The sequence below is a fragment of the Gallus gallus genome, chromosome Z (assembly GCF_016699485.2).
Source record: "Gallus gallus isolate bGalGal1 chromosome Z, bGalGal1.mat.broiler.GRCg7b, whole genome shotgun sequence".
NCBI lineage: Eukaryota > Metazoa > Chordata > Aves > Galliformes > Phasianidae > Gallus > Gallus gallus.
In genome coordinates this window covers 26,196,248-26,221,853 of record NC_052572.1, presented here as the reverse complement: position 1 = coordinate 26,221,853, position 25,606 = coordinate 26,196,248, and the positions used below count along the sequence as shown (strand labels likewise).

Sequence of the window (25,606 nt, the reverse complement as noted above, 5' to 3'; positions counted from 1 at the left end):
AGCTGCAGACCAAACACTTAGATCATCAGAAGTTTTTGTATTTTTGGATGAACTGAACTACCAGCAGCCTACTTCAGCATTTTGAGCAGCAAAAGTCATGAAGTATTCTTTTTCATCTATTATTTTAGCACACTGTTGCTTTTTTGGGGGGGAAAAAAAAAGAAGGAAATTCCATCTGGAAAGTTTACATGTTTTTAACTCATTGGGCTACTATCATATGAGATAATTCTGTTGACAAGATCCAATCTGTCAATACTACTCCTTCAGCTTATTAAGCACTAATGTTGTTTGAATTTGTGCTACTAAGGGGTCCTCCAGCGGTCTGCAGTGGGACCAGTGGGACCACATGCAACCCACTTGGGCTGAGTGGTAAAGCTGATACAATGGAAGGAAGGGATGCCATCCAGAGAGACCTGGACAAGCTTGAAAAGTGGATTATTAGGAGGGTCAGAGAGTGATGAGTCACATGAACAGATTGCCCAGAGAAGCTGTGGATGCCCAGTCCCTGGTGGTGCTCAAGGCCAGGTTGGATGGGCCCCTGGGCAGCCTCACCTGGTGGTTGGCAACCCTGCCCATGGCTGGGGATTGTAACTAGATGATCTTTGAGGTCCCTTCCAACACAAGCCATTCCACGATTCTGTGAACTAACAAACGTATTGTATATGATCACACAAATAGGTATCTACGAGTCTTTCCAATCAAGACATGTAAAAAAAGGTCATCAAACCAAGTGCCAGTGAAAGCAGCAAAAAAAAAAAAAAAAAAAAAAAACCCTCAAAACAAACAAACAAACAAAATAACCCACTTAAAATTAAGCAAAGAAAAGAATGCATCTTGGAACGCATCATGATTTCCCAGACCTGGCTTGCTTGGGTGGTAGCAGCTGCTGGGGGTCTTGCATGCAATACAGTAGAAAGCATGCTCTCATTCCTTATTTCCTCTTCCCCACCTTCCACATGCATCCCAAACTGTGATCCTAATGATCGCTTTCTCCCACATGCACATTTCAGCTCTCCAAAGAGACACAAAGGCATTCATCCCTCCGATCCCACTGCATTTTCAAATGTGCTCTGTGTGCTTTCTTTTTATTGCTGCAGCCTGACCTGAAGGTGGTGGGGCAGTGCTGCTGGTTGGTTGGTGTGGCTGGGTAGGGTGAGGAGCTGCAGGCTCAACCTCATAGAAGAGAAAGGTGACAGAAGAGTATGTGCTTCCAGGCAGGACTGCTACTGCTGTGTATCATTTTGAGAGTTGGCAAACTGGGGTCTGGGAAACGCTGGAAAAGACAACAATCAACATGTCTATACACCATCTTCTGGAGGCTTTTTTCTGTAATTGCACACATTGCCAAGCATCTTTTTCCTTAAAAACTGAACTAGCAGTCAATTGTCTATTGTCAGGCGTATCCCTGCAAAGCATACTATTGCATGACAGAGTATTATAGTGCCATGCCTACTATTAAACATAATGTTTGTGGCCCAGGATAGTCAAGAATGATGAAGTGCTACTGAATCTCTAAGCATCCCCTGCTATCTGCACAGGATATACCTTTGACGCCCTGTATTCTCAGTATCCTCAACAAAATACACCAGCAGTATACATCATTAATGAGCAACTGTTAGCTGATTAGTTTATGAGTATCTGGAAGTTTGCACCAACAGGAAAACTGCTATTATCTCAGTATGTGCCAGCAGAAGACAATGCCTGATGATGTTTGCTAACATAACACCTCCTAGAGCACCGCTGGCTAATGAAGTCAGCACAACTAGATACTTTTCTGCTAAGGGAAGCTGCGAAGTAGTCATGTGCAGTGCTCACAATGACATAAATCTAAACTGCATCCAATAATGTTTAGCAGGATAAAATACAGAAAATATGTGAACTTTCCTTCTACTGATGTCTGCAATAGATTGGCAAAGAAATTCTGAACCTTTCTTTAAAAAAAAAAGTTTAATTGAAGTGTCATTTCTCTGTTGGTGAAACAGGACAAAGGGAACTTAGACCATTCTGCAGCTGGTTTGTTTTTTTCTTCATGAAACAGCTGATTCTAGAAGAAAGCAAAAGGCCATGTGAAAGCATGCCTTCTTTTTCCATCCATCTGTGCAAATATTCCGAAGAAATAAAAATATTACTGTCCAGACTGTCAATACAAAGTTTCTCAGAAAGTTTTCTTTGCTCATGTTCACAGGAAACAAAACTTCAGTGGAAGCAGTACTGATAGGTGATTTTTTTCCTTTTTAACCATGATCCACTTATATAAAATTAGGCAACTTGCTAGGTTGTGTATGTTGATATTTAAATTTGGGCTACAATCTGTACCTTTACTCAAATGTTCTGAGTTTTATTAAAACACGTTACAACCTGACAGCATACCGTGCACCAGTCATAAAAAACAGGAATGTTAAGAAGTAGATGTACTGACTACAGGAATGCTGGTGTTTTTAAAACTTTGCCCCATGGGGGCAGAACTGTACCTCAGTACAGAACCTCACGGAAAAGCAGCGGCTAGAGGCTGACAGGATCAGAACTGCTTGCCCGGGTCAGGTCAGGCTTCTGCAAGCACGTGCTGGTGACACTGACTATCCCATTTTATGTCAGAAATCTATTACAGCATTTGCAAGCTTTGGGCCAGTACTGCTCAAGCATAAACGTATTCCCATAAGGCTTTCAAATCCTATCTATCTGTTTATTTTCTGTGTCCACACTGAATGTGAAAGAAACATCCAGCAGTACATACATACATACCAGTTGTCATGAGAAGATGTCAATCTAAATACAGAGAAGAAAATAAGACACAGTTGAACAGAAATACCTAAACACTGATCACAGGTAAGAAAGAAGTGTACCCAGGGGAGTATGCAAATCACACTGAAGTTATGTCCCTGCTTACCACTTTATATTTTGAGATATGCATGGGACTGTTCAGCAGCTACTGAACTGATCACAAAATTGATTTTCATTTCTATTTCTTCGTGGTTTTGTGGATTAATGTCCACCCAAAGGTCTGCCATCAGACTTGCAATCTTTCGCAACACTGCTCAGTGCACATTCTTCCTTATTCTTGTGGCTCTTACAGTGCTGTTCCCTAATTCTCCCCAAAGAGTAACAGCCTGAAGAAACACTTTTTACCACTGTCTAAACCAGTCTGAAACAGACTGCTCTGTTTTTGCTGAGATTTTCAGTACTCGTGAAGGCACTACCTTATTTCAGTTGCAGCCAAAACCACTTAAACTCACAGTTAAATATGACTTCCTGGAATCTATCAACATTTTACTGCTTTCTGATTGTGCTTATTTGGTCTACAAGTGTCTCAGAATAAAACACTCCAACTGTGCCACCCAGTTTTTGGTTTACAGTGTTCATTTTAGCTGCCACCACAACAAAATATAAAGGTTTTGCATTTAGCTTCATAAAGTAGGCATTATTACACAGTTCAACAGAAATTCAAGGACAGCTAATACAGCAAAATTCTAGTGTTTTGATATAAACTTGGAAGAAACCAAAAGGAAACTCTCAATCCACACTATTTATTTTGCATAATTTCGTTCAAAAGAAACATGAGCTGTGTCATGTGAACTAATGAAAAGCAGAACTGCCTGAGGAGTCAGGACGCATGTCTTATCACCTCTGTTTTTCCCCAGAACCAGATGTCTCACTGACATGTAAATAAAATGTCAGTATTGCTACTAGCTTGATTTTTGAAAGGCAATTTATAGCCTTTTATATGCTGTCATACTACCATGTCAGTTCCCAACCTCTCCGACTATTCCTCCTTTCCACAGCTTTCTCACAGCGAAGATCAATGAGATTTTTCTTAATCATTCCCTTTATAACAGAGCTGAGAAACAGAGCAGATTCAGGAGAGAAGATTCAGATTTAAGAGTTCCAAGTATGGGTTTGAAAAACAGATTTCAGTTTTTCCTTTAAAACAGAGTATGTCACACGAGAGTAAAATGCAGACACGCATCGCACCGTGTATTGGTCCCAGACTCTACAAACTGCATACTTACACCCTATGAAGAATGGATGGGATTTAGTGCCTTCCATGGGCAAGGCAACAGAAACTCTGCAACTGATTCCTGTCAGCTACTCTTCTTCATTAAAAACATCATCCTGACAAGTGTTTTAACATATACAAATATAAGAGGATTCAAGGATAAATACTAAGTGCACTTACTCTTGTACAAAGACACAGGTGAGGTTAAAAGGAGCATGCTTCTTTAGTCTGTGCTCAGACCTGTGTTTCTTTACATACAGATCAGAGCACCACACCTGGGTTTTTAATATCGTAGGCATACATCAGGCAAATCACATTTGTGCCTCACCTTCCCCCAGCACGATTATATTTAAGCCTTTTGACATTAAATGATGGAAAGGCTATTTCGCCTATTTACTCAACCTGCGGTATACAAAAAGCGATGGAGCTTCCAATAGTTAAAACACCCATGCATGTCACATACATGTACGCTGCCTCAGAATGACTAATGGAAGACAGAATAAGCTTACGCTCAGATTTTAGCTTACTTTTATTGGATGACGATGCACAGCTACTCTGCGTAAGACACGAAATAAAGCCCCTCACAAAAGCTCTGCAGCAGCCCCTACTGCCTCCCAAGGCAGCCCTCAGGACCGCAGCTCCACCCCCCCCAGCAGTGCGTGCCGTCACGCAGGCACGCCGGGCCTCCGCCAGCTCCGAGCCAGGGGCGCAGCGCGCCGAGCCCGTCACCCTCCCAGGGGACGAAGGGAAGAAAGCCCCGCTCATCTGCCGGATCACAACCCCAGCCGACCCCGCGGAGCAGATCTGACAGTCATATTGCTGAGAGGCAGCCGAGGACCTCGCAGCATCATAAAGACGCTATCGCCCGCCCCTGGACGCCCCCGAGCGAGGCGAAGCGCACCGTTACCGACCGACCGGCCGGCCGGCTGCTTGACAGCCCGCGCGCAGCGCCAACCGCCACCAGGCCGCGGCTCTCCCGCTGCGCATACGCGGCAGCACAGCGGCGACTACTCCGAGGACAACGCGCATGCGCGGAGGCGTACAGCGTGCGTAGAGGGGCGCTGCCGCGCATGCCCGCAGCGGGACGCAGGCGCGTGACGCGCCGTCTGCGCGCTGTCGCTCCCCGGTCCCATATGGAGGATGAAGACTGCCCCGATCTGGTGCCGATAGACGTCGGTATCGTGCAGGACAGCGAGCCTGGCTCCGGCAGGAAGATCCCCGTGACCATCATCACGGGTTACCTAGGTGAGGAGCGGGCGGCCTCCGGTGCGGGGAGTTCGCTTGGCGATGGCACGTCTGGTGGCCGTGTTTTGTGAGTAACGATGGCGAAACCGCTCGTCAGCGAAAGCAGCGGGCGGGGGATCCGTCCGTGCTCGTTCTGTTAATAAAAGTGAATTTTCTTGGTAAGGCTGCCCGGTGAGGGGCTTTACGTCAGCCGAGCGTTGGCAGTTAGTGAATAGGGCTGTCTGTTGTGGGTGGGCTTTTTCGCCGGTGTTTTATTTGTGTTTTCTAAGCTGAGACAATAGTTCTGCCAACTCTCCTTCAAATATATGTACAAATTAGGGTTGCTTTTTTTTTTTTCAGTATTAGTTCTCTTCTTTTGCGTTCTGTCAGATTCCTCTAAAGTGCATGTGTCTGCAATAGTATGTACTTTCAATTTGAAAATTCATCTGTTTTTAGCTGTTTAATGGCAGCGCTGTCTGTGTTCCAGGTGCTGGGAAAACAACGCTTCTGAATTACATTCTGACTGAACAACATAGCAAGAGAATCGCAGTGATACTGAATGAGTTTGGAGAAGGTATGTAAACCTGTAGGAGCGTTTCTGTTACTTATCTTGAGCTGCAAAATGTGTGTAAAGCTTCTGGAAATCAAAAACATTGACGTTTTAAATTTGTTGCTGGAGGAGGTGCGTGCATGGTCTCTATGATCAACCCTTTTGCTTCCTTGCTTTTGGGACTTTTGCCTGCCAGGGCTGTCATTTCCTATCTGCACCATGTTAGTGTTACTTACGGTTTGCACTATGATGATGATGTGTGTTGTTCATGGGTTTGGTTTTTTTTTTTCATATGCATGTCACTTCTGGTCATGGAGCCTTAAATTATCTACTGAAGCAGGGCCTATATGTGATACAGGGATAGAAGCTGACTTCTTTATTCTAATAGAATTATTCTGTCCTGGTTGTCAGTTGGGTTTTCTTCTTTGTAGAACCACAATATAATTCCAGAATAGTACATATGCCAGCATGAATCTTTCACTTCTCCTTTGCTGGCATTCTTTCACAAATTTGTAGGTTCAAATTATATTTGTTCTCTTTCCAGGGAGTGCACTGGAGAAATCTTTGGCAATCAGTCAGGGAGGAGAACTCTATGAAGAATGGCTGGAGCTAAGAAATGGCTGTTTGTGCTGCTCAGTAAAGTAAGAAAGGATTACTATGCGAGTTCTTAATAATGGATTTGGGGGGAGTTGAGGAGAGGAAATAAAGGACAAATTCATAAAGCTGATGGCAGCATTGGTTGTGGCTTATTTTTCAGGGGAAACAAGAATTGGAATTTACCAGATAGAAATTTGATTCCTTCTGATGCCTTACTGGATTTGGACTTAACATCTTTCAGAAAAATGTTGTTCCATGCACTATTTGGGTATTATGGGGTAAAGAGCTCTGCCTTCTGTTACTATTACATGCTTTTATACTGAGTGCTAAATATTCAAGAAGGCTGGAACTAGGACCCAAGTGAAATACTGAGGCTGTATTTCTTAGTCTGTTGGTTAACATTTGAGTATTTTGTAGCTCAGAAGGGAGAGAGGGAGAGCCTCTGTAAGGGAACAGCATTCCTAAGTGTAAACAGGTGGTTATGTTAAAACATAGCATTGTCTTCATGTTTGCTGTTTTTTGTTGTTATTGTTGATTTGAATGTTGGATTGTTTGTCTTAAGTTTCTAAGAAGGGTGATGGTCTGTTAGCACTGAAAATTTGAAAGAACTAGTTGTATACCTTACAAATGGGACAGAAAGGGGAAAGCAGAAGGTCTTATTGCACTATGTTGTATACTGGTAGATAAAGAATGCAGCTGTTACTGCTTTTTTTTTATGTACCTAAGTTTCATATGTAAAATGCCATACATTTTTACTTGAGCATCTGAGATTTAAGTAAATAAAACATCTTGATTTGATACACAAGAGAACATTGTTCAGTCCCCATTTCTCCCAAACCAAAAAGTTACACATTAGCAAAACCCTGCTTTACTGTGATTTCAGTGTTTGAAAATTAATATTTATTTAAATTGCCATTGTTATAGCCTTGGAGAGTGCACAGATGCTTTTCAGACCAAAATAAAACTGAAGGCTGCTGTTTGCCTAATACTAGAACAGCAGCTTGGTGACTGAATTTTAAGTGTAGTGTGTGTAGGTCCTGACTCAGACCTTTTGCTTTGATGCTGTCACTGGGTTCTGCATCAGCACATGGATAAATTTGTTTATATAAAACATGGGTGAGCATGTTTTACTTGTTTTCTTTATTCTCAGGTTTAATTGTGGGTTTTTTTTTTTTTTTTGCAGGGACAATGGTGTGAAGGCTATTGAGAACCTCATGCAAAAGAGAGGAAAATTTGACTATATATTGTTGGAAACAACTGGTTTGGCAGATCCAGGTAGTTCACATTGTGTATGTTTTTTCCTAACCATTACAATTCACCTGTTTTTACGAAGTGTTTATTTGCACAGCAGTTACTTCACTGTTCAAAATGTATTATGAAGTGGTAAGTTTTCAACTACGTGTGTGGGTTGCTGTATAGAGTAAAACTGGTCAAGGAAGTCAGTGTACAGGTAAAGTTGTGGGGGTTGTTGTTGTTGATAAACTTTTAGCTTTTAGATTGACTCTAAAGCTTAACAGAAATCTGGTTAAAATAAATCTGTGTTGAAAAAGTATCTGGTAAGTCTTGGAGAAGAACACTCTAAAGCTAGCAGCTCTCAGTAAGTTTTATTTCTGTTCCGCATTGCTCTTTCCAAAGTGTAGATGAGTAACATCCATCATAGTGTTATTTGTCATAAGCTTTTGTGAAGTCTAAAAGTGTGCTGCCAAACAGACTAATGCATTGTTTTGGTAGGTACAGAACAATAATTCTTTATGTGCTGTTCAGTGATTTTTTGTTATAAGTAATAGCAACCTGAATGGTTTTCTCTGAACCAGATCAATTAAAAGCATGTTATTGTTTGAGAGTGAAGGAGATTCTTAGTGACATTTGTCTCCCATTTGGTAGACTAACACTTTCCAACTCAAACCTGAATAGCTGTCACAGTAACTTTATTTGAAAGAATGGACATTGATTTGGCCTCTGTTACATACAAATCCTATTTGAGTGGAATTGGAAAGCCATTAAGCTTTTTGGGGAAAAAAAATCAGTAGATACCAAAATAACCATCATTGTGTCCTTTGCTCTATCTTATACAAAGCAGCACTGTAGCCAACTGACAGATATTCAGTGCTGATTCTGACTGATGTTTGGACGAGTTAATCTTGTCAGTTCTGGTGAACAATTTTAGGCATTAGAATGAGTTCAGTTACTTTTTTTGTTTTGTTTTTTCTTCTGGGTTCTTGGTTCCTTTAGACAGCCTGTATGAAGAGTTTGTTAATTGTCAAATAAAAGCACGGTCTGTCAGTTCCTGCTGTCCATCATATTGTGACAGTGATCCATGCTAAATTAGTTTGTTTCATAACAACTCAGGATTTTTTTTTTTTAAATAAATATGCAGCACATCCAACAGTTGCTTTATACCATTCATAAGGTCTTTTATACCATTTGTAAGGTTTTTCTAGCAGAAAACAGTAGTAGTAGGCTCCTAAGCCGTATGTATTAGACGGGTACCAGGTTACAGATTTCTGAGTCCTTGACAGAATGTAACCTCAGGTTTTCAAATACTTTCATATTCTTTTTCAGTTTAGAGTGTTCCATTTTACATTCTGAAGAAATATATAAATCATATAATCAGGTTACTAAGGATGTTGGGGGGGGGGGGTCTAGTCCAACTTCTAAAAGCAGATAAGCTAAGTGGTAAGGCCAGGTTTCTCAGGATATTCAGTCAAGTATCCCCATCTTCTGAGAATTGGGAAGACTTTCTAGTCAGCCTGTTGTGTGCCTGTCTTTTCATGTTGAAAAAGCATTTTTGTGATATGTTGTGTGTTCCGAATCCCTCATTTCAGCTTAATGCTGTTACCCCTAATCTTTCTGCCATGTAACACTCTGAAAAACTTCACTTAGTCTCCTGAGTGACTTATCTTTGATTTTCAAGGTGTCTGCTGTTAGCTCCTGTGAAAGTTTTTCTATGTAGGCAGAGCAACCTCTGTTGTTCACTTCTTACAGGGCCTGTGATCCCTACTGTCTTGGTGATTCTGTGCTCAACTTGCATCAGTTTAGTTGCGTCTTTCTTGTATAGGCTATCCTAACGTTTGAAGTACTATCCACTTGCAATCTTAAAAGTGCTGGATAGAGAATAGCCTCCCTTGGCCATGCTCCTGTTCTCAACCCCATGTTTCTTTCAGTGTTTTGTATGAAGGAGTCCTACAGTGAGTACAGTAATGACACTCTGTAGATATTACTGAGTAAAATTAATTTGGAAGACTTACATGCATCTGGAATTGTGAGATTTTTAAAGCTTTTCTTGTCTCATCTTAGGTGTAATGCTTTGGCAGCTGTTGGATAAAATGTATGGTCAGGTACTTGACATTGATGATGCTCTCTGAATTTGGAAGAGAGGAGTTTTAAATACACAACTACTGGTATCAGTTTTGCAGCTAAATTTATTGTACTTCCTAGGAGCTGTGGCCTCCATGTTCTGGGTTGATTCTGAGCTGGGAAGCGACATCTATCTTGATGGTAAGCAATGCAGGCTTGTTTTGCAACGTGTTGGTATTGCATACCTGTGTGTAGTGCAGTATGATGTATTACAATATAATGAAAGCTTTCAGAAACTGCTTGAATTACATAATCTTGGTTTTCATATCCTCACATTTCTTGACAGAGATCCAGTTACTTGTTCTGATGCTTCTGTACTGAGAGAGCTTTTTCAGTTCACTAAAACAAGCAAAAATTGTGTATGTTTTGCTAACAGATTAGTTAAGGAGTTATCTTGACTATGGAATGAGAAGAAAAAACCTCTTTAGTTTTCATTAGTTGGATATTACCAAATGTTTAGGTTTTATTACCAAATATTTAGGTTTTATTATTTTTATTCATTGTTTTGTTGATCATTTTTATTTCTTCTGAACTCTTAACTTATCAGTATTGGGACTCCCCTGCGTTCTGTTTTCTGCTTTATCTTTTCTGCTTATTTGTTCTAATACTTCATCTGTTCCATTAAAATTCTAATTTTACTGTAATTTTCATTAGTTAAAGAGCATGTTAAGTGCTGATTTCCTTGCTTTTTTTTTCCAATGTGGAAAAATCTTTTTTTGCTTACAGATATCCTACTGTGTATTTGGTCAGGCTGTGAAATGCCCTTTCAGCCAGGGAAGCATTCAGTTATACTACAAACAGCTTCATCAGTTTCTGCTAGACAATGTAGAATCCTGGTCACTTAAAATCAGAATGACTGTATAGCTTGGTCAGTCCCCTTAGTTTGCTTTGATTGCTTGTGGGAATGTATCTCTGCCCGTTTACTTTTGTTTGGAAGGAGGCAGAGAGGCATCTGCATAGTAAGAATTTCTCTAGCCTGATTTGATGGACTTTTTTTAGCTCGGGTATGAGTTAATAAAGCAAACTAATCAGGTGACAAGTGTTGAGATATGCTGGAAATTTTGAAAATATTATGCACTGTCATCTATTCACATGACAGTGACGATACTGTCATTTTACTAGTCATATGGGAAGCTAAAAAGTTGTTGAAGTTTGCTTAAAGCAGCTAATGGTTTTACTCCATTTTAATGTTCTCCTTTAGGCATTGTATCTGTTGTTGATGCAAAGCATGGATTGCAGGTAAGGTACTGGATTTCTTACATGTTTTAGATGAACTGCTACCCAGAACAGCTGTTGCAGTGATGTTTATTTTGGTTAATTTTTTACAAATGCTTTAATTCTTACAGTGAATAAAGATATATTTCAGTTACTGTGGCTCACTAGTGCTGCATTTTGAACTGGAACAAAGAAGAACTGATACGCATGCAATTTTCAGCTTCGTACCAGCAGCAGCGTGCCTGCAAAGAATTGTCAGGTTGCTTGATATTTCACTCATGGAATCTCAGAATTATGGGGGTTGGAATGGACAACTGGGGATCATCAAGTCCAATCCTCCTGCTAAACCAGGTTCCCTACCCTAATTCTAATAGGTTGCTTCTAGTATCTATCATTTCACTCAAGAAGCTTGGTTGTATGCCAGATAGACTTTTGCATTGCTATAAAAACAGCAGGAGAATTTTGTCTTGGAGACTGTTATTGATCCGTATTACTAGCAGTGGGAGGAGTAAGACAGACCTCTGACACTAGTGCAGTAACAAGTGACTTAAAGTTGCAAAATGGATAATGGTGCTAGTGTAAGGGCAGCTATGGGGTGGAGAGGTTAGAGAGTTGGACTACTAGATACCATATCAGATTAACAGATGATTTAGTTACCTGGAAATAGATTAAACTAGCACGTAATAGAGTAATCTATGTAAAGTGCACTGAAAGAACAGACCTACAGAACAGTGAGGATAGGCAAGTGCAGAAAGTGTGAGTAAATTCAAGTAATTTAACTTTTTCATTTATAGTTGGCCATAAAAGGAATTCTCTACAATGTAGTAACTTAAGCAGTAGCTACTTTGACTAGGTATTGCTTTTGAAGGATTCAGAATAAGAGTGATTGTTTTAGGATTCTGACAGTTCCACTTAAATAGTTGTTTTCTACTTTTATTTAACTGATGCGTTTCCCATGAAAAGTAGCACTATTTTCATTTTGTATTCCTGTGTCTTAATAAAACCAATTTGAAAATAATACTCCTCATACATTCAGTGCTGATGAAGGAATGCACAGGATTATGTGGTCATCGCATACAAGGTGCACTTCTAATATTAGGACATCAGTTCAAAGTTTCCAGATGTCTGTGATGCTTTTGCTGGGAGGGTTGCTGCCTCAGTGTCAGGACTGAGCAGAACATGTCTTGTAGCAATGCCTCTGCTCTTTCAGTATTTAAGCCTGTTGCTCTAAATTCCTGATAGAACAGAGCTTTAACTTGCTATGATTAGTGCTGCTGACTGAGAAGTGGGTCTTTTTTCTCTCTTTCACTGATTCTCTGGGGGACATTAGCTTGGGTACACAAATGTAGGACAAGGCTGCAGGTGGTAAGATACTGAACTCCTGCAGCATAATGATGTGATGCTCTTTTTGTCGGTGCTGTCTCTTCTGTCCAGTTTCTGCTTGAATAAACAGCAAACACTGGGGATAGGCAGACTCACTAATGAGAAGCAGTTTGTTCATAAAAATTCAGAACAAGATTATGAATTTTTTACTGTAGATATGTAGTTTTGTAAATCTTTCAGAGAAAGATTATATTCATATATAATTTTGAAATATTGAACTGCAAGCCTAATGCATTGTTAACAATAGACATAAGTCATTAGAAAAAAAATATATTTTTATTCAAATACATTTTTCCAAGGTTACTGTATATCATGGTGACTTTAGTTTTGAGATGCATGATGAAGTTGCTCAAGGAGGTTGTGGATGCCCCATCCCTGGAGGCGTTCAAGGCCAGGCTGGATGTCGCTCTGGGCATCCTGGTCTGGTGGTGGGCAACCCTGCCCATAGCAGGGGGGTTGAAACTCGCTGATCATTGCGGTCCTTTTAAACCCAGGCCATTCTATGATTATAATACAGTTTTCCAACTCTTTGTCATTCCATGCCAATACTTTACTGAAAGAAAATAGTTTCTATTAAAGAAATGTTAAGCTTCTGTAATGGTGAATGTATAAGCTTTTTCATGCTAATGGAAAGAAAACAACAACAACAAAAAACATAAGATACTGTCTTCCTTTAATACTTCCTTGGAAATCATACCTTGTGTAAAATGACTTTGGCATACTTTAAATGCAAATTCATTTGAACATTATTTAAACAAGTTTAATCGAATTGTTTTAATTATTGTCTAGCACTTGACAGAGGAGAAACCGGAAGGCCTTGTCAATGAAGCGGCAAGGTATGGATATAAAAACCTCATTTCTTTTTTATTTATTGTAGTCAGTGACTACACTGTGTGGAAGATGATTCAAAATTGATTCTTTTTCTTTTATAAGGTTTTCCCCTCCCTTGCTTTTAAACAAAGGTAGAAAACAAAAATTATTCCATTCTTCATTTGATCTTTCTGCTAAGATATGAATTTTCTAGTAAGTAGGTTGATCTGAAAATAATGCCTCCTCTTTATTTCCATGGAAACTACAACAGAGCACAGTACTGTTTGATAGAACTACAGCTAAACTCAAATCAATTTTCACTATAGTTGTCCCACCATTAGCTATGCATTTTTGCTAGCAATGAAAAAGACCCTGCATGCTGCACTTGTGCACATTGGCATGGCCATCTGGAACATGGCTTGTCTTTCATGTGAGTGGCTGTTGCCACTGTTGTCTACTGAAATGCACAAGCCAGTGCCTCACTGTGCTCACATCCACTGTTTAGCCTCCGTAAATGTTCAAGTGTCAATGAGTGTCACTGGGTGCCATTTTTTACCACAGGGAAATTCAATTCCACACCTTTGTTCCATATGCACTTCCATGTCAAACATCATTTTGTCAGACTGCCACTCTGCTGCCATCTGTTGGACAGCAACAAAATTCAATGGAATGTTGGTGGGAAGGTTCAACCTCTACTGTCATAGAAGGCATTACTTTCAGAACAATGCTCATACATATTTTAAGATAAATGGAATTTCACATTAAAATAAATTCTGGGGGGGCGGGGGAGTCGGGGTGGTGGGGAACACCTGGTAGGGTCAAGAAAGGTTTACAAGCTAGGCTCTGTCAGATAATCTAAGTTGTACTGGAGACAGAGAAATTATGTATATTTTTTTTAATGTGGAGCCAGAGTGATTAAAGATGATTGTAGTGGTGAAGTCCTTGTGAAGAATGCATGCAGGAGAATTTGAGGTTTCTGGAGTTAGTAAATTGTAAGAGAACTTGGAGTAGATGACCTCTTTTTTTAAGTGGAGTGGGAGGGAATGGAGAAGAAGCAAACAAGCAACCAAAACAAGCAGCAAGGAATAACCTTAAGAAGCTAATAATATTGCAGTAATTCCGTGATGTTTTAGTTTGGTTAATGATTTGGTTAATGTTTGCCTTTCTGTACTAACAATATAGTAATTTTACAGTGCTATGAGAGACATACTGTTTCTGCCTTAAAAAAAACTATTTGTTCAAGCTGTCCTTTTTTCTTTTTCCAAATATATAGGCAGGTTGCATTAGCTGATCTTATAATCATCAATAAAACGGATTTGGTTTCAGGGGAAGAACTGAATAAAGTCAGAGCGTCTGTCAGGTATGAAACTTCTGGTACAACTACAAGATTGTACACGCTCAAATGTTATTAGATATTAGATCTCATGATTACTCCAAAACATCATGTAGTCAGCAGTGAAAAAGAGTCTTCCCCTTTCTGGAGATGTTTCCAGTGCATTTATGTGCTTCCACAGTCTTAACAACTTGCCTAAGTAAGATTTGATGTTACCTGCTAAGAAGCGTGGAATTATAGAACAGAATCACAGAATACTCTTCAGTAGGAAGGAACCTTCAAGGACCGTTGAATCCTACCCCTGGCTCTACTCAGGACCACCAAAAATTATAACTCTGTCTGAGAGCGTTATGTAAATACTCCTTGAACTCTGGCAGCTTGGCACCATGACCACAGCCCTGGGCAGTCTGTTCTGTGCCCACCACCCTCTCTGGTGAAGAACCTTTTCCTCGCATCCATCCTGACCCCCTTCTGATGGAACTCCACACCATTGTCTTGGCTAAATTAGGCCTAAAAAAAAAACCTTATGATAGACCTTTGTCTTAAGTGTCCACATTCTTATACTATTGGGCAGCTGTTGCCATTTTCTGAATTAACCACATCGGAAATGTTTGCTAGCATGTACATGTTCATTAGCACATATAAAGGGGTACAGAAGATATTCTAAATAATTGTCTTGGATGTAAAAGAACCAATGATCTGAATCAAACCAGTCTTCAAAGGCATGTCCCATCTTTCTCAGTCCCCTGACAGACAAAACGGAATAGTGAGAAATACTTTTATTTTATTTTATTTTACTTTATTAGTGGTTCAGACTCTAAGAATTCTTAACCTTGCAGTTTGCATCAGGAAGATTCTTGTGGAGAAAAGTGCTATATTCAGTAGTAATACTTTGTTGTCAGAAGTTGTGAATTTTGACCTTTTTCAGATATAAAAAGTCACAAAAACTCTTTCTGGATGCGTCTTGGACTGTTCAACATTTAATAACAGCATGAGAGGTGTTGTTATGTTTCCTGTGTTGCTTTACATAGTTAAATTGTTCAATCAATATATTACAGTTGCATTTGCACCTCACTTTTGCTTTTTTCTATTTTGTTTTAGGTCAATAAATGGACTCGTCAAAATTTTGGAGACACAAAGGTCAAGGTATTAGATTGGCCAGTATTACTAGTACCAAATCCCGTTCTACAGACGTTATTTTGACAAAGCCTACATTATGATCTGTTAGCTGTGCACATGCATAGGTGCCTGTATTGCGTTTTAGTGTGCGCATGTGTTCAAAGAGGTACAGAATGATTGCTCCGATCAGAGAACTAGATATTATTCAGGCATCCAGTACAAAGGATTTCATCTTTCTTGGTTTTTTTTAGTTTTATTTTTTTTAAAACTGTATTCTCTAAAATCGTCTTTTTATGCTTCTGTATTACTGTGCAACTGAAAGCTAAAAGCTGCTTTACTCCATAGTAGGTAACACTGGCTGCCAACATCTGAAAATAGGGCTAGCTTCTGGTGCTTGGTAGCATTGGAATAAGAGGCTAGGAGGAAAAAAAAAACACAAACAATTATTTATATATATAAAAATGAGTAATTGAAGCTTCAGTATGCATAATCTTTACATGCAGTAAAAATATGAAGCTTTCTTTCTCTCCCTGCCCATGCAGAGTTGATCTTTCCAATGTACTGGACCTGCATGCTTTTGACAGTCTATCTGGAATAAGGTAAGGCAATAATTTCACTTTTATTAAAAGTAATGTTCAGTGCATCAATATGTGCATGAAGTAGGTACACTTACATGCAGGCAGAGTCTGTATCTGAATTTCTGTTACAAAGTCTAGTTCAGACACTTCTTTAAAATTCTCAGTAAGAGTAAGAAGTAACCAGAAACAGATGTTTTTCTACTTGAGATACATTCAGCAAAAGAATTTAGGGTTTGTAAAATGAAATGAGAGCCAAAGTACCCATGATTGTTTGGCATTTTTCCCGTTTCCCTTGTTGAGGCTTTAAGTTGTTCTCTAGTACTGATACTAATAAATAAGATCTTGACGCTTTCTTTTGGTTCTCTTAAAACTTAGAGGATTTAATTTTTTTCTCACTTTACATCGTGATGAATTGGAGACCTTAGTTTTCACAGAAAACTCTGAGTTCCGCAGCAACCTAAGCCTCTGGAAATGTTGTTCATTGTATTCCTGGAGCCATTCAGTCCTTGGGTTCTTTTATGAGTAGGAGGCCCAGCTTTAAATTAGCAAACACTGCACAGTGTGCAGTGGGAATTAGCTGTGGGAATGAATTAAGTGGCATATAGTATTTCACTTAATGTTACATTGCAGATTTCACTCTCACAAACAATAGCTTTGTACTTTTTCTTTTTACTTCCTAATATAATTTCAAAAAATGATGTCCAACAAATGGACGGATTACAGTTATTTATTTCTTCCTGATTGCAGCAGTGTTGGAGCTTACCTTTTGTTTCTACAGAGGACTATCAATGTTGTTCGAATACTTTCAGTATAAATATTTTAAAGACCAAACATACTGCCATTCACTACAATAATCTAAATGTATTTAAGAACAACAGCAAAAATAACCAAGGGATATTCATCTGTTTTTCAGATTACTGCATAGCTTGAGTAATAATTTAGTGCTTCAGTTTATTTTTAGAGTTGATTCTGTTTTACTGACTGTAATAAAAATCCCACAGATACCAGAAGTTATTTTTTTGTTTTATAAAGATGTAAAAGTATAAAATGTGTGCTGGTGCATTAGAGAGCACAATCTAAGTTGTTTTTTTTTTTTGATCACTTTTTGGTGAATTTTATCTTCTAAAGAGCGGAAATAGAAATTAGTGAGGAGCAAAGCATTAAATTCAATACTTTCACTTTCAAGACTTAGCTGAGCAGTATGTTTGCGTGTGTGCTTCTTGACTCCTTTTAAGCTCCCTCTTACCACTTAAAATTTCATGTGTTTCCTGTCTCTGCTTTCATATTTCCAAAATCGTTGTCCTCTTGCTGTGGCTGAAGTCCCAGTGCCAATACTATGGTTCTTTCTTCATGTAAAGTAGAATCTGACTTTCTGAGGTTGTATTTTCTTCCTCCTTTTGGACTTCAGCTGTACATGTTTCACGCTGGCTTCATAATATTGAATCAATATGTATGAGTTAATTTGAAAATCAGACTGAATGTATTTCTGTAAGTGAATACTGTCTAGTATTCCAAGTGTTCTGATCAGAATCTGTTCATGCATCTTAATAAGATTTTAATACAATTTTGTTTCACAATAGTATTTCTAATTCAAACTATTGTCTACTTCATTGTCCTCTATAGAAGTCCACGGTGGCTTACTCTATGATTATTAGAAGTTTGTTGGAGGGTCATACTATTAGCCTTGTTATGAAAATGGATCTCTAAGTCTTTCTTTTAAGTTAGTCTGACAACTGAGTTAGTCTGTTACGATTAGAGATGCTTTGTTGTCTCTTTAGCCCAAGGACAGCTTTAATCCAACCAGAAATGATCATCCAATAGGTCACTCCTTGCTCTATCGCACATATAAGTTAGAATTTTTTTCTAATCTAGAAAGGAAATCTGTAGCTTCTTTGTGCATTATTATAATCAAATTAGATGATTGACAGTGATAATTGTAGTGGAATTCCAGCAGTTAAGCTATGGCAAACATTCTAACACAGATCATTTGAAAGATCAAATATAATTAAACATAACTATTCTGAGATTAAAGCTGAATTAACAGTTGAAACTTATTTTGATAACGATACTTTAGTTTTGGTCTGCAGTACTGAAGAGTTTGTGTAAATCTGGTTTGAAATAATGACATTGCATCCATCCAATGCAAATGCAAATGCAACATTTACTTATTTTCAGCTTGCAGAAAAAACTTGAGAATATGAAGACAGCACATGCACATCTAGATAAGGTAATTACAAAAAGCACTTAAAGTCTTACCATTCCTCCAGGACTTTGACAGGTCTCTACTTTTCCCAACAGTTCATACATTGTCTTTGTGGATCTCCACAGGTGTAGCGAGTGCACTGCTCTCACCACAACTTGTAATGACAGGTTCTCTATACCAGAACCAAGGAGCCTTCCAGATTCCCCAAATCATTGCAGGCATTTCAGTTTTCTGCAATGACAAGTCATTGTGTTCCAACTACTATTAATTCTAGGCAGTAAAAAAACTTGCTGATACTAAGTTTTGAGAAAAAGAAATACATGTATGATTAAACACCTATCCTCTCAGAGCATGAAATTCCCTTAGCTGTCCCAGTAGGCTTCTGAGTTCCTCAGAATTTCCCCATGCAGGAACAGAGACAAGACATAGTAGCTTTCTACTGCTCTTTAATTTTTAATGGCTTTGTCACTGCTCTGTTCCTTACTATACCTGATCTGTAGGTCACCCACTACTCCAGTCTACATACAGGTACTTCGTATATAGGTGCTCTGTGGATCTGTTGTGGACCACCAAAAGATGGGTATTTGCAGTCTGGTGCAGTTTGCTAATGGAGAATGTTCCCTAAGGGACTGGAGAAAAAAGAAGAAGAAAAAAAAAAAACAACTTACATTTTTATGTAGTAGTTTAGAAAGGTGTGCTTTCTTTACAGAAAGTTAGCGTGATTTGATTCAATTTTCAAGTTAAAATACAGTGAATATGAAATCTATTTTCTTTTGAGCTGCAAATTGACTGTGAAGTTGGTAGTTTTGAAAACAGCAAAACTAATGATTAAATATGAAAACAATTTATTGCTTAGCTACAATTATGATCAGAATCTTAAACTGTTATTTTTTTTGTGCAATTAAAATTTATGCTCATCTTAACAGTGTTCAGTTCTAGTAGTATAAGTCTGCAGCAAAGTAGAAGCTTTCCTATGTTTCGAGGTTGATAATATAAGCATAATATCAAGGAAATTCTTGCTTTTGTAGTGGGGAGCAGTCAACCAGCAGGAAGCAGAATTCATTGTTACTAGCCCTGTTTAGTTCAGCACCCACAGTTTTGAGACAGTTGGTGAGTCAGATGAGGCATAAAGGAGAGAGAACACTTCTGTCACAGTAGGCTGCAAGTCACAGTTGGATGATAAAGTGTGCTTATCTACTTCATGTGGAAGGTCAACAGAAGCAATACTGCTGTATGCATGAAGCATATCTCTTGTTTTGAAGCTGCTTAAGATGTTAGAGCTTGGTTGTTTTGGTGAGTTTACTTTGAGTGCTGGATAAACCTTTAGATTTGCTGCTTTTTGCTTTTATTTTTAGTTAGACTAGCAATCTTCTGGAAGTAGTAATCCTAAAGATTTTTAGGCTGTAGAAAAAGTTGTGTTCTTTGTGTATTTTTGTGCCACTGAGAGGCTGTATTGACAAAAATAAGTTCAGATGCATGACTTCATTTATTTTCTTTTAAGAAACTGTAGATTTCAAACTTCACATTTATTGCCACCTTTTGTTTTGAGGATTGTTAGTCTTGAGCAGTTGCTGGTGATTTTTTGGAGTAAAACGTGATGTATCTTTATTTCTGAAATCTATTCTTACATAGCCTATTTGTAAAAAGCTCTTTACAAAGGAAAGTACTGATAGCTTAGAAGTATATTGATTATTTTTTGTCTACCTATATTTTGATGAAGAGCAGAAATGATGACCAAGATCAGTGGATACGAAAATAACATTTTAAAACTTATGTAAAAGATTAAGCTTACTAGCCTATAAAAATTAAAATTGTTAAGCTTTGAAAACAAGCATCACCTACAGCAAAGAGTTTTGCTTTAGAAGCAGGTGGCAATAGACTATTCAAGGTGTTGGGTATGCTCCTCCCAGAACAGAACCAAACAAACAACGTAATAAAGTGAACAGAACAGAAACGGAGACTTTTTTATTTGTTGTTTGTAATTTGAGGTGGAGTAATAGATAACTGCTTTTTTTTTTAATTATTTTAATAAGGCCAAGCTGTAGAGAGCACTTTTTGAAATAAGTATATGGAAATACTTATTCAGTTAAGAAATTATATGTATGTCTTTCCATTTACAGGGTATAGTGACGGTAACATTTGAAGTCCTAGGAAACATCAAGGAAGAAAACCTTAATCTCTTTATACAGGTAAATACTAATACATCATAGTCAACTGCAAAATCAGTATGCCTTTCTGTAGAAAATTGTCCCATGCTGTTCTGTTCCTGAAAACGTTTTTCCTCTTCATAGAATCTTCTGTGGGAAAAGAATGTGAAAGATAAGACTGGACGTACCATGGATGTCATAAGACTGAAGGTTTGCCTGAAACTACTAGCTTCTTTGTTTTGTGCTTTCCCTCTTTTAAACAGAAGGAAACTGCAGTGTATTGTCAGTTACATAGATCTCAAAGAGCAGACAAAAGAGAGAACATCAGTTTGTCGTTGATCCGTGTTAGAGACACTTAAATGTCTGCTGGCCAATGAGACAACTCAAGATAGCTGACAGAGAAGCAAACAGCGGTACTACTTGCTGTGTAGTGAAAGGGGAGACTTGCAGTCCCAAACATGAGTGATTAACGATCAGGACATAAATGAAAGGAGGTGATGTTATTTTCAGCTCCTTTGCTCTAAAAGGTCCCATCCATTTCACATAAATGGCTCCTTGTCTAGGGATGTAATTACAGATTTCTGTCCATGATTACAGTTATTGGCATAATAAACAGAAGCTTAATTCAGTGTAACAAAGCAGCACAATGCTAGTTATTGTCTACTTAAAATCTTTTTTAATACATCAGGCTGCACTTTTAAAGATATGATTCACACATAAGTGTATTCATCTCCATGTACGATTCATTGCGTGGTTTTGAGGTGAATGCAGGTGATGCTTGAGGATATGCTTTCATTTTCCTTAAACCAAAAAACTAAGTAAATGATTAAAAAAAAAAAGTAAATTGTGCAATTTCATAAGATCTCAGAAATACAATAAAATATGCTCTGATTTGTTTCCTGAGAACATGTGTGCGTCGTAGGTAGCAACATAATTATTTCTACTTCACTGGAAAAAAGGTTGTATTTCTTGATATTTCATCAGCAAAAAACAAAGGTTCTCATCTTCCCTCCCTTAAGAAGTAGAACAACAACAAAAAATCCCCAACAATGCTGATGCACTTTCAGCTGTCTGCTGTACTAATTAGCTGTACTGCTAATTAGAAGTATGCTTCTGTTGTACTGAGCTTTGGAATCAAAGTAACTATTCAAAATTTCTGAGGCAAATAATGCAGTGTGTGCTGAACATCAGCTGCAGGCAAATACACCAAAACAGTCCCATGTAATTGTTGAATGGATTCCAAGGTTTGTCGCTTTTATATCTATGTTTTACCAGCAAGTGCAATATTTTTTGGCAGTGGCTGCAGAATTCCTACTATGTCAAATACAGACTTTTTGTCATGAAATACTTTTAACTGGCTTTTTTTTTTTATTTCTTTAAGGAAGTATAGGAGGTGTTTGACAGGATGTGTGCGACTAGAATATTTTAGAAAGTTTTCAAGTGATGAAAACTCTTTTAATGCAACTTTTGGAATGTGAGTTAATGGACTTAGTTTTGAAAGTATTCCATTGTAATTCCATTGCTAGTCATTTCACCACACAAATATTTGTTCTTTCTCTACTATTCCAGATTCTGTTTCAAGATAGTGTAAATGTTAAGCATGAGAACTCAGTGGGAATAAACTCAACATTTTTGCTCATTTTACATCATCTTTGATAGGTGATAAGGCTTACATACATCATACGTATAATTGAAGTGGCATGGTAGGAGATGACATTTTAATTTGCACAAACATTCTAGGTAACTGTCCAAATGAGAAACTGAAGGCAGAGCATGGCAAAGTATAATTATTATGTGTGAGAATGGATGTTACAAGAGATGATTCTGTTTCATTGTTATTTTAATTAACTGCTGCGTAGTTGTTTTGTTCACTTTTAAAGTCGTTTTTTTCCCCCCATAAGTATTTCATTTTTAAAGGTTTGTTTATATACTCTAACAGTTATTTTTCTGATAAGGGACTCGTATCTATTCAAGGCAAATCTCATCAAGTGATAGTCCAAGGTGTCCATGAGCTCTACGACCTGGAAGAGACTGCAGTAGCATGGAAGGAAGATGAAAAAAGAACAAATAGACTTGTTTTAATTGGTATGAGTAACTTCATGTCTTTTTCTGTAGCTTTAAGGAGCTTTTTCTTTCAGCAGCAGTCCAGTTACCTGTACAGTGAAAAGCAGCCAGCCTGTACTAGCCAGAGTTACAGCAATTATGATGTTCTGTGTAACCTTTAGTACAAGCTCTATCTGTGAAAACTCCTTGTGCCTTCTTACGGCAGCTGAGAGCAGCTGTGCTGTCCTTTGTAGTTAAATAAAATACCAGGTATTCAGAAATTATGTAAGCATACTGAGAGTTATTTTAAAAATAAATAAATATAAATCTGTTTGTGGGAATGCTTTGAGTATTTGATCACATAATCAATAACTGTGAAGAATAAAAAGTCATTGAAGTGCACAAAGTCAGGTTTGTTTCTGAAAATCTTATAACCCTGAGGTTGCATCTTTCTTGAAATTTGTTTTTGCCTGTAGAACATAAAACTACTATTGTTACCTTCAGCTTAGTTTTGATGAAGTACTATTTCCACTCATTGATAGAGTTAGTATCTTCTCTGGTGAGAAGTCTTACAGGCTTCTGCTTGCAGGAATGGTTTTTTGTAATACGCTCTAAAATACAATTAGCTAATCTTTTTTTCTCTTTGCAGGTAGGAACTTGAATAAGGAAATCATCAAAGAAGTATTCATAGAAACTGTGTCAGAGAAGCATGAAAGCAGTTGACACTGGACTATAAACAAGATGAAAAGTCTTGTGCTTAACTCTGCAAGCTTTTTATGATTAGAAGGACTGAATGACACACAGTGTAGTAGTTCCTTTTTCCTCTTCCAATCTACTGGACAGTTAAACTCCCGAGCCCTGCTAAGAATCCCAGCTCACCTACTGTTAAAAGATTAGCTCTTATGGTCTAGAATCAAACACACACACAAAAAAAAATCCTAGCATTTTGAATTGGGCTAAATTTATGCTGGTGAATTCATTCAGCTTTGCAGAAGTACAGATAGGCAAAAGACTTGCTTCTGTTGTATGTGAAGAGGCCATAAATTACGGTAGGTGTATGTGGTAAAGATATTGAAAGACTAATGCTTTTTTGCTGTAATGCTCTCTTAATAATAAATTAGTATTGATTTTTGCCAGTCATATAATCACAGTAAAAGTATTTAGTATTAAACTTTCTTGCATAGCTTTCCACTTGTTCTTTGGTTTTTAAATGCATCCATCCATCCCAGGTAACAAATCTGTTGTATAAATGAAAGTAAAATGTGCAGCCAGTCCCCACACAGCAGCTGTCCCCCCAGCCCTCTCCCCTCAGTTGACTTTTTTTTTCCACATGATGTCATATGTTATCAAATGTCCCTCTGGCCAGTTTAGGTCAGTGGTCCTGGTTCTGTCCCATCCCAGCTCTTCATGTCTCCGCAGCAGCCTCTTGCTGGCAGGACAGTACGAGGCACTGTAAAACATCCTTGGCAGTCACGTCCCTTCAGTTTGAAAGCTAGCATGTATGCTCACAACTTTGCAGATTTTAGACTGTGTAAATGGCACTTTCCTGTATGGAAGACAAATGATTGCTGTCAATTAAGGGTTGAGTTATAAACATCACATAAATGCAAATTTGTAAATAATACATTTGTACTTAGTGGTCTTTATATTTCATGATTTATAGAGAAAGCAATTGGGCACATTTTATCATAGAAATACTTCATTAAGAAGTCTGTTATCTTCAGAAAGATTAATTAATTTTCTGTGAAGTGCCCAACTGATCATTCATTGTTGATTTGAAAAAAGTGTCCAGAGGTTTAATAAGGACTCCTCCGAAGACATGAGTCTTAAGAGAACAAGCCATGGATGCCTTTCACGTTTACTGTCAGATTTTAAAGACGTGCTTTTTATATTTGCAATTGAACTATGTATTTTGAAGATACCAGTAGAACTGTTGTACTACTGCATGGGTGCCCAACCTTTAGGCTTGCCTGGGCTGCATTTAGTGAATAGAAACTGTCTTGGGCCACCTCTACGTAGGTCACTCCAAAAGCAATGCCTCCTATTTATTTCCATGGAAACTGCAACTGATACAAAGCGCACAGTAACACTGACAGAGCAAATCTCAGCTACAAAACACTATTTTTCAACACAGTCACCACCCTTAGCTGTACATTTTCACCCGCAATGAACAAGAGCCTGTATGCTGTGCACATAAACATCTGTACTCACTGTCACCACAGCTGAAACTCAACACCCACTGCCTCACTGGGCTCACATCTACTGTTTGGTCTCCAGAAACGTGCAGCAAATGCTGGTGAATGTCAGTGGGTGCAATCTTTTCTGCATGGAGGAATTCGGTGATGTACTTTTGCTTCATACGTGCTTCCATATCAGACACCATTCTGTCAGAGTGCTCCTCTGCTTTCATCTGTCACACGGTAACAACATGGAATAGTGGTGGGAATGTTCAGCCTCTACTGACAAACCACCAACATCTGCCTCTGGTGTTGTTGGCCAACATAATAAAACAGGAGGCACTACTTTCAGAGCAGCCCTCGCACAACATGCAATATTGTTAAGATATAAGTAACAAAACATTTTGATTTTAAGTATTTTTTTTCTTAAAACAATAAAGAAAAGAACAAAAACTTAGAAACTAGTGGGATACTTGATTTTGTATTTGTGAAACTGGTGTACCAGTCCAGTCTACTGTCAGTGGCTGCAAAGCTTATTGGTCTCAAGGTGTTCATCAGAGATTTTTGATGAAATTTTACTTTTCCTGTACCTCATCCTTGACAATAATTGTTCAAAATGTGTGAACTGCCAAAAAGTGATGACATGAATAAGGGTATTCTTGAAGCAAAGAATATTTCCTCTGCTAAGACAGGGATTATGAAATTCCAGTAAAGATACATGATCCAGTTTTTGAGTTGAATATCTGATAGCAACTCTGTACATTCCATGTGAAAATGTGCAGGTCCTGTATTTTTGTAAATTGAAAATGGTTTCACAAACATAAGTTGATGATTTATTTATTTATTTATTTATTTGGCGGTCTTGAAACCCCAAGC

The 25,606-nt window shown here is 38.2% G+C and overlaps 1 protein-coding gene across 5 annotated transcripts; it reads left to right on the top strand.

Moving 5' to 3' along the window:
• Window positions 1-4,677: 4,677 nt before the first annotated feature.
• On the top strand, window positions 4,678-24,175 carry CBWD1 (COBW domain containing 1). 5 transcript variants are annotated; one of them, NM_001031436.2, is made up of 15 exons: window positions 4,678-5,239; window positions 5,706-5,792; window positions 6,313-6,409; window positions 7,549-7,640; window positions 9,804-9,863; window positions 10,924-10,961; window positions 13,110-13,156; window positions 14,404-14,490; window positions 15,565-15,609; window positions 16,125-16,181; window positions 18,336-18,387; window positions 20,484-20,552; window positions 20,655-20,720; window positions 22,466-22,595; window positions 23,203-24,175. In NM_001031436.2, the coding sequence occupies exons 1-15, from the start codon at window positions 5,128-5,130 to the stop codon at window positions 23,274-23,276; spliced, it is 1,113 nt and encodes a 370-aa protein (NP_001026607.1). In that variant the 5' UTR covers window positions 4,678-5,127; the 3' UTR covers window positions 23,277-24,175. The 5 variants fall into 5 exon arrangements, with proteins under 5 accessions (NP_001026607.1, XP_046761357.1, XP_040511513.2 ...); XM_046905401.1 differs by having other exon boundaries at window positions 5,073-5,306; window positions 23,203-23,744; XM_046905402.1 differs by lacking the exon at window positions 4,678-5,239 and adding an exon at window positions 5,316-5,397 and having other exon boundaries at window positions 23,203-23,744.
• Window positions 24,176-25,606: the final 1,431 nt, after the last annotated feature.

What these genes read in the sequence shown, in the direction of transcription:
- CBWD1 (NM_001031436.2), top strand. Translation starts at nt 5,128, where the DNA reads ATGGAGGATGAAGACTGCCCCGATCTGGTGCCGATAGACGTCGGTATC. An exon ending in TGTTTGTGCTGCTCAGTAAA is followed by an intron (nt 6,410 to 7,548) that starts GTAAGAAAGGAT and finishes TTTTTTTTGCAG; the next exon opens with GGACAATGGTGTGAAGGCTA. An exon ending in TGGATGTCATAAGACTGAAG is followed by an intron (nt 20,721 to 22,465) that starts GTTTGCCTGAAA and finishes TTTTCTGATAAG; the next exon opens with GGACTCGTATCTATTCAAGG.